The sequence below is a fragment of the Mustela erminea genome, chromosome 9, assembly GCF_009829155.1.
Source record: "Mustela erminea isolate mMusErm1 chromosome 9, mMusErm1.Pri, whole genome shotgun sequence".
In the NCBI taxonomy this organism is placed as follows: Eukaryota; Metazoa; Chordata; class Mammalia; order Carnivora; family Mustelidae; genus Mustela; species Mustela erminea.
In genome coordinates this window covers 74,297,885-74,316,117 of record NC_045622.1, presented here as the reverse complement: position 1 = coordinate 74,316,117, position 18,233 = coordinate 74,297,885, and the positions used below count along the sequence as shown (strand labels likewise).

The following is an 18,233-nucleotide window of genomic DNA, read 5'->3' as shown; positions in this document are numbered from 1 at the left end:
GCTGTCATCAAAAAGACAGAAAAATAACAAGCGTGGAGAACAAGGAACCCTTGGTACACTCTTTGTGGGAATGTAAATTAGGACAACCACTGTGGAAGCTCCTCCAAAAGTTAAAGAATGGAACTACCACACGATCCAGCAATCCTCCATCAGGGGGGATTAAGCTGAGTATACACCTAAGAGAAATTAAATCACTAACGCAAAGAGAGATTTTCACCCCCATATTTATTGCCACATTATTCACCACAGACAAGGACAAAGATGAATGGCTAAAAAAGTTATGGTATATATACAACAGAATAGTATTCAGCCATGGGGAAAGAAATCCTGCCATTTCCAACATGAATCAACTCTGAGGGCATTGCGCCAAGGGAAATAAGACAGAGAAAGATAAATAGTGTACGATATCACTTACTAGTAGAATATAAAAACCCTGAACTCACAGAGACAGTGGAATGCTGGTTGCAAGAGGTTAGGGGAAATAGGGAGATGCTGGTCAAAGTAAACAAGTAAATTCTGTGGATCTAATGGACATCACGGTGACTGCTGTGAAAATACGTGTACTTGAAATTTGCCAAGGGTGGAGATCTTAAATATTCTGGTGACAAAAATGCCGGTGATAATTATGTGAGGTGAGAGAGGTGTTAGTTAAAACTGATAGTCATTATGCAACATTTAAGAATATCAAATCATATATGTTACATATCTTAAAATTACATAGGTACGTCAACAATATTTCACTCAAATTGGAATAACAAACAAACAAAAAAAAGTAGGTTTCCAACTTCTTGGAAATGGCGGATATCCCTCTAGTTTTCACTTTCCTCCACATATTTGCCCTCTAAGAATTTCCTTTCTTGTAAGTGCAATGATGGGTCTTGAAAGATTTTTGTTTTGTTTAATCCAGCATTAATAGGCATTTCGAAGTAGGAGACTTTTTTAAAACATCTACTCTACCATAGTGCCAGAAGCAAAAGTCTCCCATTCTATTGAAGATGACTTTCTTAAAATTTCATGATGTTTTTAACTTCATTTTATCACTGTATGCAGTTTCAAGAAGTACAACAGAGCAGTTATTGTATTATTTTCATGATAGATAAGAAAACCAAAGCTGACAGAACTTGAGATTTGTTACCCAAGATTCTGAGAATGGAAACCAATCTGAAGGTTATCTTAAGCTCTCAAAATTAGGTCAGTAAAAAACACATAGAGGATCATTTACATTATGGATAATCCATACTTGGCAGTAGAGTAAACTCTGTGACCTTGAACAAGTCACTTAACTATGTCTAGTTTCAAAGCATCTACTACATAAAATTGTTGTGACAATTATTCATGTCAAGCACATAGAAAAGCCCATGGCAGAAGAAGAAAGAAGTGCTTACTTTGAATAAGCCATGCTTTTGGTTGCGTTGACCAAGCCATAAGTTGCTTCCTAGGGGAAGGTTGGTTTCAGGAGGGTCTATCACACGTTCATAAATTCTGCAGGGACAAAGAATGCAGTTATTAATAAACAGTTCAAAACAGAACCAAAAGTTATGCATGTTGTTTGAAATCCTCTTGGCATGAGCTGATGGTATATTACAAAGCTGTGATCACCAAGACAGCATGGTACTTGCATAAAAACAGACACATAGAGAGAGAGCGCCGAATCCTAACCACTAGACTCGGCTCAGGTCAAGGTCCTAGGGTCCTGGGATCTAGCCCCGCGTCAGACTCTCTGCTCAGCGGGGAGCCTGCTTCCCCCTCTCTCTGCCTGCCTCCCTGCCTACTTGTGATCTCTGTCTGTCAAATAAATAAATAAAATCTTTTAAAAAGAAGAAAAAAAACAGACACATAGATTAACTGAACAGAGCAGAGAGCTCAGATATGGACCCTCAACTCTGTGCTCAACTAATCTTTAACAAAGCAGGAAAAAATAGCCAGTGGAAAAAAAGACAGACTCTTCAATAAATAGGGCTGGGAAAATTAGACAGCTATATACAGAAGAATGAAACTGGACCATTCTCGTACACCATACAAAAAAAACCAAAAAACAAAAAACAAAAATCTCTAAATGGATGAAAGACCTCATCATGAAACATGAATCCATCAAAATCCTAGAGGAGAACATAAACAGTAACCTCTTCAACACTGGCCACAGCAACTTCTTTCAAGACATGTCTCCAAAGGCAAGGGAGACAAAAGTGAAAATGAACTTTTGGGACTTCATCAAGATAAAAAGCTTCTGCACAGCAAACAAAACAGTAAACAAAACAAAGAAGCAACCCGCTGAATGGGAGAAGAGATTTGCAAATGACAGTATAGATAAAGGGCGAGTAACCAAGTTCTATCAAACTCAACATGCAGAAAATAATGATGAAGACATCAACAGACACTTCTCTGAAGACATACGAATGGCTAACAGACACTTGCGAAAAAATGCTCAACATCATTAGCCATTAGAGATATTCAAATCAAAACCACAATGAGATACTACCTTATACTACTTAGAATGGCCAAAATTAACAAGGCAAGAAACAACAAATGCTGTAGAGGATGGAGAAAAAGGGGAATCCTCTTACACAGTTGCTGGGAATGCAAGTTGGTACCATCACTTTGGAAAACTGTATGGTGGTTCTTCAAGAAGTCAATAGAGCTACCCTATGATCCAGAAATTATACTACTGGGCATTTACCCCAAAGATACAGATGTAGTGAAAAGAAGGGGCACATCACCCCAATGTTCATAGCAGCAATGTCCACAATAGCCAAACTGTGGAGCCAAGATGCTCTTCAACAGATGAATGGATAAAGAAGATGGGGTCCATATATACAATGGAATATACTCAGCCATCTGAAAGGATGAATACCCACCATTTGCATCAACATGGATGGAACTGGAGGGTATTATGCTGAGTGAAATAAGTCAAGCAGAGAAAGACAATTATCATATGGTTTTACTCATATGTGGAACATAAGAAATAGTATGAAGGACATTAGGAGCTGGGAGAGAAAAATGAAGGGGGGAGGAATCAGAGGGGGAGACAAACCATGAAAGACTAGGGACTAAGGGAAATAAACTGAGGGTTTCAGAGGGGAGGGGGTAGGGAGCTGGGTTAGCCCAGTGATGGGTATTAAGGAGCGCACGGATTGCATGGAGCACTGGGTATTATAGGCAAACAATGAATCATGGAACACTACATCAGAAACGAATGATGTACTCTATGCAGACTAACATAATACAAAAAAAGAAGAAGGAGGAGGAGGAGGAGAAGGAGAAGAAGAAGAAGAATTCTGGGTGGGGAATTTCAGGGAATTTCAATTATTCTGGATGGCCTGTCTGTTCCCTGCACTCTTCTGTTCTTGGAGAAGCTACAGAAGTCAACTCCAGGTACTTCAGAAGGGGACCTGCCTGCCACCTGCCAGAGTGACCTGTTTCTCCAGTGGCTCCCAGAAGTCAAGAACTGAGAGACTGCCCATTGTGCCACAGCCAGTGAGCAAGTACGAGCTGTTGCAGCTGGGAGCCGTCACGTGACTGAGCCACCTGTCTGTCACTCTTATTGCCCACTGGAAAAGTGCTCTTTCCCAACATAAATGCAAGGTACTCAATGGAGAAAGCTCTGCATATATTCGGTCCATCTGTACTAATTATCTTTTCATTATAAATGGATGCTCAAAACATAACCAAGGCAATGTAAGTCTCCCTTAAAAAGACACGCTGTTTTCTCCACAGGAATGCAACATCTTTCACATGTTAGAATGAATGACTTTAGATAAAACAATCTATCAAAATTGCTCTAACCCAAGAAGTTGCTCTACACTTTCTTTTAAAGGTTTTTTTTTCTAATATTTGCAAAAAACGAACAAAAAAACTAGAAATGAGCCAAATTTACAACAAAAGTGAAATGCATAAGTTATAGATCAGCTTGATATAATCTACTACAGTCATTAACAGTGACAAATATGCAGGTTATGAAATATGGGAAAGTACAGACAAAATAATTTTCACTGGAGGAAAGTAGAATGTAAAATTATTTACGAGCTATGGAGACAAGGATGCAGAAATTATGTTCCAGGGTTGTGAATTTCATAGGACACAGGAAAGAAATGGAAATCGGTGTATTTAGGTTAAGAGGCAGAAGCACAATTTTCTGTGAGGTTGTTTTACTAATACATTGAAGATACTGTCAAACTATTTATCTGAACCTTTCATTTTAAAACATTTTGCATCTGTCAGAATGAGAAGAGCTTTCGATTTCAATGTTCTGTTTTGTTTTGTTTTTTGGTTTTCACTATGCCACAAGGTGAGCTCCAGTGAGCAGAGTGGGCTGTTAATCAATGTTTATAAAGTACAGGAACGATTTTTTTTAAAAAAATCAACTTTCTATCATGCCTTATCTTCCCAAGTATAAATGCTCCTTCGGCCATAAAAATAGTGGGCCTCAGATGTTTGCTTTCTCATTTATTAGCTTAAAGCAGGGCAGTGACCCAGCACCTGTGTCAAAGGGGTGTACTGATTTCAGGGGTCACACAGCCCCCATAAGGATCCCCTCCTGATGCCAAGAACATCTGCTGGCTGCTGCCTCTCCCCACCCCCCCACACCCCCCACCCCCAGTCCTGCCAATTTACTCCAAGTGGTGGACCTCACTGGAGAATTCCATGTAGCAGGCAATATCAACAAACCAGATTCAGACAGAGCAAAATGAAGAGAACTTAGAAACTGTGTCAAAAAAAAAAAAAAAAAACAGACTGCAGGTTGTTGGTTGGGGGGGAGGGTTGGCACGGGGATGGAGTAACTGGGGGATGGGCATCCATCTGCAACTGATGAATCAGTACATTCTGCTCCTGAAACTGATGATACACTGTATCTTAACTAAATCGATTTTAGAAATTTTCTTAAAAGGAAAGCAGAAAAACCAAATTTGAGAGACAGTCCACAAAATAACTGCCTATGCTCTTTCAATTTTCCAGGTAAGAAAAGGAAAGACTGAGGAACATCTGCTGATTAAAAGAAACCAAAGAAATGGGACACCTGGGTGGCTCAGTTGGTTGAGCCGCTGCCTTCGGCTCAGGTCGTGATCCCGGGGTCCTGGGATCGAGTCCCACATCGGGCTCCTTGTCCAGTGGGGAGCCTGCTTTCTCTCTCTGCCTCTGCCTGTTTGTGCTCTCTCTCTGACAATAAATAAATTAAAAAATCTTAAAAAAAAAAAGAAAGAAAGAAAGAAAGGAAGGAAGGAAACCAAAGGGACATAAAAACTCCACATGACGCAGGATCCTGGTTTGGACCTGGGAACAGGGGGAAAAAAAAGTCCTATGCAAGACTTCAGTAGGAAAATTGGTGAAACTTGAACTCTAGATTATATACTAGTATTGAATTGATGTTCAATTTCCTGATTTTCGAGAATTGGTCATGTATATATTTAAGTGCCCTGTTCTTAGGAAATACACACTGAAGTATTTAGGGGTAAAGTCCTGATATTTGCAACTTCTCCTCAAAGGCTTCAAAATAACAGTGTGTCTATGTATAAATACAGACACATGTAAACATACATTGTGCAGAGAGAAAACAGAATCTGGGCCAAGTGTAGGATTGTTTTTTGTGCCATCTGAAAGCTTTCTTGTAAGATTAAAATTATTTTAAAATAGTTTAAAGATAGTTTTGAGACTACAGTAAAAAAACAAAGAGGGTCTGTAAAATATTTAACTATACATACACACATTCAAAATAGCTTTACATCTATTAGCCAAGGACACCTACAAATTTAAAGACTCATAAAGGCACATGGTAGTGTTTTCCCAAGGGATTGGGAAGGGCAAAAGGGAGGAAAAAGTGAATGACTGAAAGATGAACGAATGAAACAAAACAAGTATTACACAGATAGATGCTGGCAACACATCGTAAGCTAAGAAGAGTCTCATATCCCTATCTGAATCTCTTTTCCAAAGGGAGTGACGCCACCGACGTGCCAGACAAATACAATCTTGACAGAAGTGCCAAGCCCTGAGTTACTGTTTTTAGGGACTCGCTCAGGCCGACAGGCAAGTAAGGCACAGTGATCTGTCACTTAAATCTGGTATCACACAAGTCAAATAAAAAGTCAAAGCTAACAGAATGAACTCCTTGGTTTCCCGTGTGGTCAGGAAATGGAAACTTGATACTCCAGTGTTTTGGTTCATGAGGTTTCCTTCACATCCAGATCGGATTGTCTATGATGTGTCTGATATGGTGCTGGCTCCGGATACACACACGGCATAATTAATATGGCCAAGTCCCTGTCCTCAGGTCAAATGCCTGAGCCAGGACGACAACACACAGGCACACACCTTATCATTGAGTGAGGTGCAGTAATCTATGAAAGCAGAAAGGAGAACAGAATTCTGTCATAATCAGAGAAGACTTGCCAAGGAAGGGAACACCGGAGCACATTTTTGGATAAAAAACAGAGTAGAGCTGACACGCAGACAGAACGGCCAGCACTTACTTAGTGTGTGCCAAGCAGTGCACATGGAGGGCTTTCCATGGGTTCATTTGCTTATCCTTCACAACACCACCGTCAGGTAGGTGTTCTGGGTGCATCACGGTTAAATGCCTTGTCCGTGGTAAAATGCTTTGTAAATCGCAAAGCTCTATTTGAGCCCCGAACCCTAATCTGTGCTAATCACTCAAGTGAGTTAAAATTCCTGACTTGACTTACTCATCAAGAAGGAAAGGGGAACGAAGCATGAGAGACTGTGGACTCTGAGAAACAAGCTGAGGGTTTGGGAGGGGAGGGGAGGGGATGGATGAGCCTGGTGGTGGGTATTGTGGAGGGCACGTATTGCATGGAGCACTGGGTGTGGTGCATAAACAATGAATCCTGGAAGATTGAAAACAATAAAATTAAGATGGTTTTTGGAAAAAAAAGAAAAAGAAGGAAGTAAGGAAAGGGGAAAACAAGCTCATGGGCTAAAGCATGTGGCCAACACTGGTAAGCTCTCCCAGAATCCCCTTTTCACTCCCTCCAGGGCTCACAGCGACACTGCCATTTCCAGCCAACCTCATAGTTGGGGGTGGCCATCTCATGTGAGCAGACGTACAACCCTTCCACGCCTACCTTTTCCCCAAATATATCTCCTTCGGGCATCTTTCAACATTCCCTCCTCCACCTTGCCTTTTAGCTGACTAGAGGAGACAGAGAGTGAAGAGGCCACAGATGCAAGATCCTAGATTCCTAAATGACATGGAAAGGCCACCTGCCAGCAAGACACACCCAACGCATGCTGCCGAGGCAATAAAAATCTATGTTAACCCACTGAGATAAAGATTTCCTGTAGTTGTGGCCAAGTACATTATTTGCCCTAGTACGCCCCACTGAAACTCAAAGAGGACTGATGTATTTTCACGCACACGAAGCCAAGAGATGTCAGAGATAGGATGGTGTAGCAAAGACGACATGAATTCAGGATAAAACAGATTTGCATTTATATTCTAGTTCTGTACTTGACTAGCTATATGACCTTAATTGAGTTATTTCTCTGAAAGTCAGATTCCACAATTAAACAAACAAATAAACCCAGAACTATTACTGATGATGGTATGGGTTGCCTTAAGGCTTCAATGAAATACGTGTTTAAAGCCTTGGCACTGGGACGCCTGGGTGGCTCAGTTGGTTGGACGACTGCCTTCGGCTCAGGTCATGATCCCGGAGTCCCAGGATCGAGTCCCGCATCGGGCTCCCAGCTCCATGGGGAGTCTGCTTCTCCCTCTGACCTTCTCCTCGCTTATGCTCTCTCTCACTGTCTCTCTCTCTCAAATAAATAAATAAAATCTTTTTAAAAAATAAATAAATAAAGCCTTGGCACTTGGTAGGTGCCAAGTTAAACTCTCTTGTTAAACTCCCAGGTGCCTGAGAATGCCGAGAATCACAGGTCCCATGACCCACTAGACCACTGGCTTCATCTCCCACTGACTGAATCTACTGAAATGGGACTACCAGTAGCTTAGATGCCTGCTTGGGCTTTGCAATACAGTTTAAAGGAAGGACATCACCTGTCTCATGGAGTGTATTTAAAGAGATGCCATGTCAATGTCAAAATTCAAGAACCTATTATCTACTCTGTCTCAAGTTTCTTCCACTTTGAAAGTTTTATAGCTCTAAATTTCTTTTCACTTACAAATTTAAAAGCTAGGACAAGTAAGTAAGTAACAGGGAAGGAGAAGGAAAAAACAACCAAAGGACTCAACGGCATTCATTTCTGTTACAGTTTAACCTCTTCAGTTACAGAGTAAACTGACAACTTAGATACTAAACTGTGGATTAAAAACTTTAAGACAAAGTATATTTTCTAAGACATCCTAAAATGTTTGTGTTTTAAAATTTAGTTTTAAAATATTCATTGGATTCCTTTCATTCTTTCAAGCCATAAATCAAACTTTTCTACATTATCCTAAGTTCTAAGCAAACTTATTTTTAAGGGAGAGCGAGCACGAGAGCAAGGGGAGGAGCAGAAGGAGGGAAGGAGACTCCCCACTGAGCGTGGAGCCCCAGGCAGGGCTTGATCTCAAGACCCTGAAATCATGATCTGAGCCAAAACCAAGAGTCAGACACAACAGACTGAGCCACCCAGGAGCCCCCTGGGCAAACATCTTAGAATTTTTATATCCTTCCTAAATATGAAGTTCTTTAACATTTAACAAGTTTGACTTTTGTTCAAAGTTCAACATAAATTTATGTAAGGTTAGGGATGCCTGGGTGGCTCAGTCAGTTAAGCATCTGCCTTCAGCTTAGGTCATGATTCCAGGGTCCTGGGATTGAGTCCCACATCTGGCTCCTTGCCTCTGGGGAAGCCTGTTTCTCCCTCACCCTCCACCTGCGGCTCCTGCTTATGCTCTTTCTCTCTCTCTGACAAACTCTTTAAAAACAAAACAAAACCAAAAGACTTGAATTAAGAAAAAAAATTACATAGATTTAGACAAAGACTCAAAAAGAGGTAGACGATTTGCTCATTTATTACACTGTGTGTTTAGATACACAATAACCTAACCAATAACAACAATCAATACACTGTTCTTATAGGAGTAAAATAGGACAAGGACATTATTCCTGATACTTCTGTTCAGTCCAGGACTAGGTACCTTGTGAAGGCCATTTGGGACCTGAATGGGTTTTAGCCAATCCACAGGAAAGGCTTCTGGGAAAATAAAGATGGCTGCCGTGAGCAGAGGCCCTCCCTTTAGATTCTTACTTCGGACTGCCCTCATACACCCCTTTTAAAATATATATCCTGCCTGCCCTGCATGTTAGTTCTTGACCCATCTCTGAGAACCTCCCCACCTGGATGACCCCTCTGGACCTTCTCTCTAGCACTTGATCGTAGGACCATGTATCCCTCACTGCTCCCTGGAAGCTCTAGGAGTCTGATCCCACCTGAGCCTGCTTTCTCAGACCTCCGTGCCAAGAAAGAAGGAATTGATCTTTTCTGGTACTCTGGACCCAACACTCAGATCCTCAAGTTGTGCCTGGAATTCCTAACTGCTACAACCACCAATCACCTGCTGAGTGTGTAGGAAATAAAACCCTCAACACAACATCCTTGCATCTGCTCCGGGGTCTCCTTCCCCTAGACCTTCCCTGACCATTCTATGTGAAGTAGCAACTTACCACCCAACACTCCGCTTATTCTCTTATCAAAGCTAATAAGTCTCCAAAATTGTCTTGGCTCTTTCCTGATTGTCTGTCTCCTCCTACCAGAAGCAAGAATCTTGGAAGCAGGGACCTTATCTATCTTATCTTGTCAGTATCCCTAACATCTAGAACAGTGCTAGTCAAAGCAGACGCCTACTCCATCTATTTATTGAATAAATGAATGAAAATGCTCCCTGATACTATCTGCAAAAGAGGAGGGCTACAGGCAAATAGACAAGCTCTAAAGTAATTCAGCAAACACTTTAGGGGGACAAACTTGACATTTTCCTGCAGATACTGTAGTCAGTGAAAACAACTGAAATGTGGGCGCCTGGGTGGCTCAGTGGGTTAAGCCGCTGCCTTCGGCTCAGGTCATGATCTCAGGGTCCTGGGATCGAGTCCCGCATCGGGCTCTCTGCTCAGCAGGGAGCCTGCTTCCTTCTCTCTCTCTCTGCCTGCCTCTCAGTGTACTTGTAATTTCTCTCTGTCAAATAAATAAATAAAATCTTTAAAAAAAAAAAAAAAAAAAAACTGAAATGTGAGCATGCTCTTCAAGGGTCATCTTCACCATCTTCAGTTCATGAGATCAACACAAAATGACCGAACTAAAGAGCAAGATGGGCCCCTCTCAGTCTTTCATCCACAAAAAAAAAAAAAAAAAAAAAAAGGGATAGCTGGTCTGAATCTGCCAGGCAGACAACTCACTAACAGGAAAACCAGATAGGAAGGACAAGAGAAATAGTAACTTGAAAATTAATTAGATCAAATGCAGTCCTTTTGATAAGCACATGATTTAAAGCTAAAGTTGAATGCATTATAATCAGTCCAAATTTACCACATTCCCACAGGCTGTCTGATAGAAATCAGGTATTCACCCTACAACCATCTACACTCTACCCTTCGTTACGGCTAAAGAAAACCCAGTTCCTACATAGTCATGTTTCTAGGCCTTGCACTCAAATGAGGCACTGTCTATTAAGCTATATTGGAAGAATGTATGGGAAGTTTGCATACCATTAATATACATGGGTATTTTAACATGTATCTCATTTCTAATACAATACCATGCAAAATTAAACAACCAGTCAAACATAAAAACTGCCTCAGAGGAACAAACAATGCAAAGAACAACTGATACTTCTCGTCAAAGTCACTCCCTGAATCAAGGGCTCACATCAGGAATTTTCTTCACAAGGTATGACATCTCTTTATTCATGACTTTGGTTAAGAACGCCGTCCCTAGCAACTGTCCCATCTGCTTAAAAGACCAGTCAATATTCCATGAAGTACTCGATTTTCTGTTAACAGATAAAGCCCTCAGAGCTCGACACAAAGCAATGCAACGGTTCAACAACACTACTTATGAAGGGATATTGGATTTCTATTTACCTAGATGAAGACAGACGTCTGAAGGGACACCACGGTACCTTTCCCAATTATAAACAAGAATGAATTTCCAATGTAAACCATGTGGATCAACACGTATTATGCTGCTGTTCAATAAGACAATATGAAGCCCAAATGGCATGCCAAATGAAGAGGTTTATCTTGGGCTTTGGCTGGAATTGAAGAAAAATGTTCACATTCTCCCTCAAGAGCAAAGTGGGCAATGACCTTCCCTTGCCAGACAAGAGCCTCACCTTCCACTGCCTTTTAGCTGGCACTAGTGAATACCACAGTGCTCTTCGGAGAAAGTGCCCTATGCAGAACACAAAGCAATTCCCATGCTGTTCCCCCCTCACTAAAAGGTGGTAATGACTGCACAGGAGGATAAGTCCCTCCTTGGTCTTATGTCAACAGGGGCCTAACACAATCCTCCCAGTCTTGGTATCATAGGGCAAACGTGGGAACAGAGTTCTTCACCTCTACTTAAATGAACAAATCATCTATAGTATCATTAGCAGTATTTTTGGCCCTGACAATTGCTGCACATTCATGGCCAGCTACAAAATACTTGCTCAAAACATACGGGAATGTTTGCTAACTGTCTACATTGATGAGTTACTTGTTGAATTTCCATGTCAGGTGGCCTGGCTATTAATTATTTACTAACATGGAGTACACATCACACAGAACCAGAAAAACATGAAAGGAATGTCTGCAGTCTCCTCCCACCCATCTGTTTAACAAAACCAGCTGACAGCAAATGTCTTGATTCAAAAAATGTACCTCTGGCATTTATACAGGAGAAAATAGACTAGTCAGGGGAATGGATTATAGGCATGAACACACTATGCCCCCAACATGTAAGAACTGAATTTCAAGCTAAATCCATGCAGAGCTCAGGAGGGAGGACAGTAGCAGGGCTCCGCAGGTTCCTTGCCAGCTGGATGCAAAGGAAGTACAAATGCAAACAAAAAGAGGCAGCAAAGTTGAAATCTGGAAGGAGATACCTTTGTTGCGGTAAATCAAAGGCCAATAGTGTTCAAATGAGATTAGAAAATACTTCTGGAGAGACTCTGCCAGAAAAAAGGTTCTTTCTCTCCAGAGAGAGGAGATCTTCTCGGAGACCATCAAGTCCTCAGATGACCTACTTCATCCACTTAGAAAACACTCAAATTCATACCTTTACCAAGTTAATTTCCAAAATCTATGAAGAACTTCCACAACTCAAAATCAAAACAATAATGCAATTAAAAATGGCCAGCAGACACAAATAGACATTTTTTTCCAAAAGAAACAAAGATGAACAACAGACACATGAAAAGATGCTCAACATCACTCGTCATCAGGGAAATGTGGACCAAAACCACCATGAGATCACTTCACACCTGTCAGAATGGCTAAAGTCAAAAATAGTAAGTGTTGGCAAGGAGGTGGAGAAAAAGAAACCCTCAGGCCCTGCTGCTGGGAATGCAAGGTGATATCAACATTGTGAGGAACAGTACGGAGGTTCCTCAACAAATAAAAAATAGAATTGCCATAGGATCTAGTAATTCCACTACTGGTTATTTACCCAAAAAGTTGAAAACACTAGAAATACTCAAAAAGATATATGCACCCCTGTGTTTATTATACCATTATTAACAATAGCCAAAGTACAGAAGCAAACCAAGTATCTGTCATAGAAGAATACACACACACACACACACACACACACACACACACACACACACACACAGTATATTACTCAGCCATAAGAAAGAATGAAATCTTGCCATTTCCAACATGGATGAATCTCAATTTAATACTCAGCAAAGGCAGAGGAAGACATACCATATGATTTCACTCATGTGTAGAAGAAACAAGACAAAGAAAAAAAGAAAAGCACACTTCTAAATACAGAGAAATGGTGGTTACCAAAGAGGATATGGGTGGGGGAATGGGTGAAATACATAAAGAGAATTAAAAAATACACTTATGATAAGCACTGAATAATGTACAGAACCATTTAATCATCATATTGTACATCCAAAACTAATATACCGCATGCTAATTATACTTAAATTTTAAAAATTCATACCTTTGTTACCTACCAACTAGATCTTACTATCTCCTTTATCTTTCCTCATCTAGGTCTCCAAACCAAGGTATTTTCCCTTCTTAACCATATTTATGTCCCTAAGAGCTCTCTCTCACTACTTCTTACCAACCATTACTCTCCACCGAAAGTTCATGATTCAGATACCATTCCAAGATAATGCTGACTGTGGATTCGGGTAGACAACTGGCTCTGTTAGGTCTGTCCTATTTTGTGTTTTTATTTATGATTTGGCAGTGTACTGACAGATGTGCTTGAGTTTCTGGGAAAATGAGAAGTTGGTATGATTGTTTCAATCATTCCAGATTTAGGATATACCATCAGGGTTAAGAGAAACATTAATAGGAAGTAATCAGAGCCAAATAGGATGAAATTTAACATGGAAAAATGGAAGGCTCCATGCTTTGAGACTATGTTGCTCAAAGACAGAATCTGAGACCTATTACTTAACAGGAATACATATTGAAAAATATTTAGCCATTTTGGTCCACAGTGAGCTAAGATAAGGCTGTCAAAAAGGATGTTGTGATCTTAAACTGTACCATAAGATAATTATCTCATTATAATCTGAACCAATCTGTCCAGAGATAATCACACTTAGTTGTAGAAACTTCTCAAATGCTGAACAAACTTTAATGAAAAAAAAAAAAAAAAAAAGGAAGATTGTGAACCCAATCAAATGAAGAACGGTTGGGGCATCTGGGTGGCTCAGTGGGTTAAAGCCTCTGCCTTCGGCTCAGGTCATGATCTCAGGGTCCTGGGATCAGGCCCCCCACATCCAGGCTCTCTGCTCAGCAGGGAGCCTGCTTCCCCCCTCCCCTGCCTGCCTCTCTGCCTACTTGTGATCTCTGAAAATAAATAAATAAAAATCTTTTTTAAAAAATGATGAATGGTTGAAGGATGAAAGAAGGTTCAGTCTGAAGAAGTAAAGAGTAAGAGATAGCATGATAAAGTCTTCAAATATTTGGAGGACTGTCAGGTACCAGAGGGATAAGATTCATCCTGCATAGCTAAAAGAAGGAAAATTTATACCAATAAGTGTAAGCTATGAAGAAGCATTTTTGGCTCAAGATAGGAAAAATCTTCTGAAAGTCAGAAAACACAGAGGGAAGTAACAGCCTTGGGAGGCAGTGAACTTCCACAGGGTGGAAGACAACTCACTTGGCAAGGACAGTAAAACTCAAGCTCAGACACAGCCTCGAAAGTCTGAAGAGCTGCCTCTGAGTGCCTACTCAATGCCAGAACTTTGCACATTTTATAATCCTTAAACCCTGAAAGTCAGGCATTGATGTACTCAAATTACAGATGTTCAGAGGTTAAATGACCTGCCTCGGGGCACCTGGGTGGCTCAGTGGGTTAAGCCGCTGCCTTCGGCTCAGGTCATGATCTCAGGGTCCTCAGGGACAGTTTAGGGTTAGGGTTAGGGTTAGGGTTAGGGTTAGGGTTAGGGTTAGGGTTTAGGGTTAGGGTTAGGGTTAGGGTTAGGGTTAGGGTTAAGGGTTAGGGGTTAGGGTTAGGGTTAGGGTTAGGGGTTAGGGTTAGGGTTAGGGTTAGGGTTAGGGTTAGGGTCCTGCTTCCCTCTCTTTCTCTCTGCCTGCCTCTCTGCCTACTTGTGATCTTTCTCTGTCAAATAAATAATTAAAATCTTTAAAAAAAAAAAAAATGACCTGCCTAATACTGTTCAGTAAATAGTGAAGCCTAAATTCAAATCCAGGTATATATTTCTCCCATTCCATACTGCTTTATAATCCTCTATAGATCCTGCACTTACAAAGCCAAATATTAGCCATGGGTTAAACAGCATAACATACAGAAAGATCATGGGACTAGAGTCAGAAAACCTCCGTTAGTGCCTTACCTAAATTATTTATGATTTGTGAACTGGGACAAGTTACTGAACCTTTCTGAACCCTCAGTTTCTTTAAACTTTTAATAAATAAGAAAACTACTACACAGGTTTTCAATGAACATAAAATAGATGATCTAAATAAAACTATGTTGTAAATTATAAATGCTTTTTTTAAAATGACATAATGTGGGGGCACCTGAGTATCTCAGTCATTAAGGCAGTTGCCTTAATGTCATGATGTCAGGGTCCTGAGATCGAGCCCCACATCAGGCTCCCTGCGCTGCGGGAAGCCTGCTTCTCCCTCTCCCACTCCCTCTGCTTGTGTTTCCTCTCTTACTGTCTCTCTCTCTCTATGTGAATAAATAAATAAAATCTTTAAAAAAAAACAAAATAAAATGAATTAATGTTATTAGGTAAGATCAATACTCTTATTTTCACAGAAGAATCTAAAAGACACTTTAAAACATTTTCAGGGGATGGGACGCCTGGGTGGCTCAGCGGGTTAAAGCCTCTGCCTTCGGCTCAGGTCATGATCCCAAGGTCCTGGGATCGAGCCCCGCATCAGGCTCTGTGCTCCACAGAGAGCCTGCTTCCTCCTCTCTCTCTGCCTGCCTCTCTGCCTACTTCTGTCTGTCAAATAAATAAATTAATTTTAAAAAAAAATTTTTTTCAGGTGAAAAAAAAGCAAAAACCGCATGTAAGCTACTTGGCTAAACTTCAAGAACAGTACCCAACATCAGCCTTCCAATTTCATTAAGAGCATGGGGGTAGCAACTTGAGAGCAAAGGGGGCTAAGAACCCCCTAAATCACGCCCTATGTGTTACCACTGATGGCACACTGAAGCCAAAGTCATTGGTCCCTTGTTACCCAGGAGTTAAGACAAAATGCACTGCTTATAGCATTCAATTATGCCCTACGCTAGCTGCCTCCAAAATATTTGCTGATAATCCTGAGTGATAGTTTAGTTAACTGCATTTTATTATTCAGCTAGATGAAAATTTAAATGTTATGTTAAATCGAACGCCTGCTGTTCGTATGACGCACACATTGGTAACCAGGACTCTCAGGGTCAGAGAGGACATTGAAGGTATTCTGATCCAACGCCCATCTGCCTCTTGTTATATTAATATCGGAACACCCAAAAGCCATCTGTCAAGCTTAGAGTGTATGTGACACCCTCACGTAACATTTTAAAGCTTCACAGAACAAATGGATGTGTCCCTAAAGGCTTCGTGATTGACCATTTCCAAACAATCCTTGTGAAATATATCAGGGTCTAGCAGCTATGGTAAGGGACAAGGGGAATATTTTTCTCCCTCCATTAAGTCTTAATACAATCACCGGCCAACCCTGACCTGTAACTTTTGCATTCCCAAAATACAGGCAGATAGAGACCTGTATTCTTTGACCTCTTTACTTTTCCAGGACCTTGAAAAGCACCAATGAGGTCCTCAGGCAGCTCCCAAACCTCAGTAGACAAGATAGCCTAGTAAGATTTTCAAAGATACAGATTCCTAGGCTCCTCATAAAAACAGACTTCTAGGTAGTGGTCTAGCCTCACTGCAGAAAATAAACTCTGATGGAGGGCTTATTTGAATCATGTGTTCCCTCAAACAGCAGTCACAGAGCTTCTCCAAGGGTCTGTTTCTAGCTAATGAAAAACACAAGAAAGCAGTACAAAGAAAACTTCAGCATCCCATCCTTTTGGAGCACCTATAAATAAAAATTCTCCTGATCATGCCCCATTAATAACTACATAGATGATGGATGGATAGAAAACATACAGGCAGGCACTCAAATTTTGACAAGATTATATCCCCGTCTCCTGGAACCTGCATTATAGTATAGATGAAAAATAAACAAATAACATTATAATTTCAAAAAGTGGCAGACGCTATGAATATAAACTAAGATGAGCTGGAGATCCCCATTTACGCCCTCCAGATACACTCTTTGGCCCACTTTGCCTTACTTTATGCCAAAGCACTGACAAGTTCTCTCCCTTTCCCTTTTGATTCCAGTTGGCTTCAGCCAAAGGAAAATGCCAGCAGGAGGGCAGAAAGGACTGACGTTGGGGTACTAACATATAGGGCACTCAGTACTATGTGCCAAACACAGTGCTAACTGTATAATGGTATCTGCTCCTATTAAGAACAAAACTAGGGGTGCCTAGGTGGCTCAGTGGGTTAAAGTCTCTGCCTTCGGCTCAGGTCATGATCCCAGGGTCCTGGGATCGAGCCCCTCATCGGGCTCTCTGCTCAGAGAGAGCCTGCTTCCTCCTCTCTCTCTCTCTACCTGCTTCTCTGCCTACTTGTGATCTCTGTCTGTCAAATAAATAAATAAAATCTTAAAAAAAAAAAAAAGAACAAAACTAATGAAGGTCCTTGACTAAGGACCTTCTATATTCTATAGTCTATAGAAGAAGTCTATAGAAGACTATAGTTGTCTCTAGTCTTCCCAACATAAATGTGTCAGTACAAACTTGATTGTTTTTTAATAATGTTTACAGAGAGGACAACTTATGTGCCTTAACTTCTGCTTTGCAGAAGAATTATTCATTTAGTTTGGGCTCTTTCTTTTAAAAAGTAATCACTTTCTTGAGAGAAATTTTTATTTTTTTCATGCTATCAGTCCTGTCAGACTTTAGAAGTTCACAATCACCAAAGAAGAGCAAAGCAATTTAGATAAAATTTCCTGTTCTGAAGGAAGACTTTTGTTATTAAATGTGAGGCATTCAATAGTAACTGCCAGCTGTTTAATCAAAAAGTTATTGTTCATTGCGGAGGAAAAATTGGGAGTTTGGAAAACAATGAGGCTACAACTCCAAGCTCAGAAAGTGTCTGATGGAGTTTCAAATCCTTTTCAAACTCTGTCTCATCATTTAAACTATAATGGCCTATTTCTGATAAGGCATTTCATCGAAAATAATAAGAAAATCACTGAGACAACAGAGATCTCCCACTCATTTCTTTAATTATCCCCTTTTCTTGTGCTCCTCCATGTTCAGATAACATGGTATAATTTCAAGCCAGTTTTCAGAGAGGTCTCAAGTGAGCCTATTCATAAGGACATGCAGGTGACTCGTTTAATTCCCAATCCAAAATGGACGACAGAAGAAAATCTAAGAAGGTGAGAGAATCCTAAAGGGAAATTTTGGCATACTAGTAAGAAAAGAAGGTTTTCAAGAGGACTAATGGGAAAAGAAAAGGTCCAAGAGTCAGAAGGCTTCTACTCTAAATTCTACATTTAACCACT

At 40.6% G+C, this 18,233-nt stretch overlaps 1 protein-coding gene across 2 annotated transcripts in view; it reads right to left on the bottom strand.

The window, feature by feature from the left end:
* NELL1 (neural EGFL like 1) overlaps positions 1-18,233 on the bottom strand; it is an 833,013-nt gene that overhangs the window by 669,288 nt on the left and 145,492 nt on the right. For both annotated transcript variants that reach the window (XM_032359330.1, XM_032359331.1), the window contains exon 5: positions 1,386-1,482. In XM_032359330.1, the coding sequence (XP_032215221.1) occupies positions 1,386-1,482 (97 nt within the window). The remainder of the gene's footprint in view (positions 1-1,385; positions 1,483-18,233) is intronic.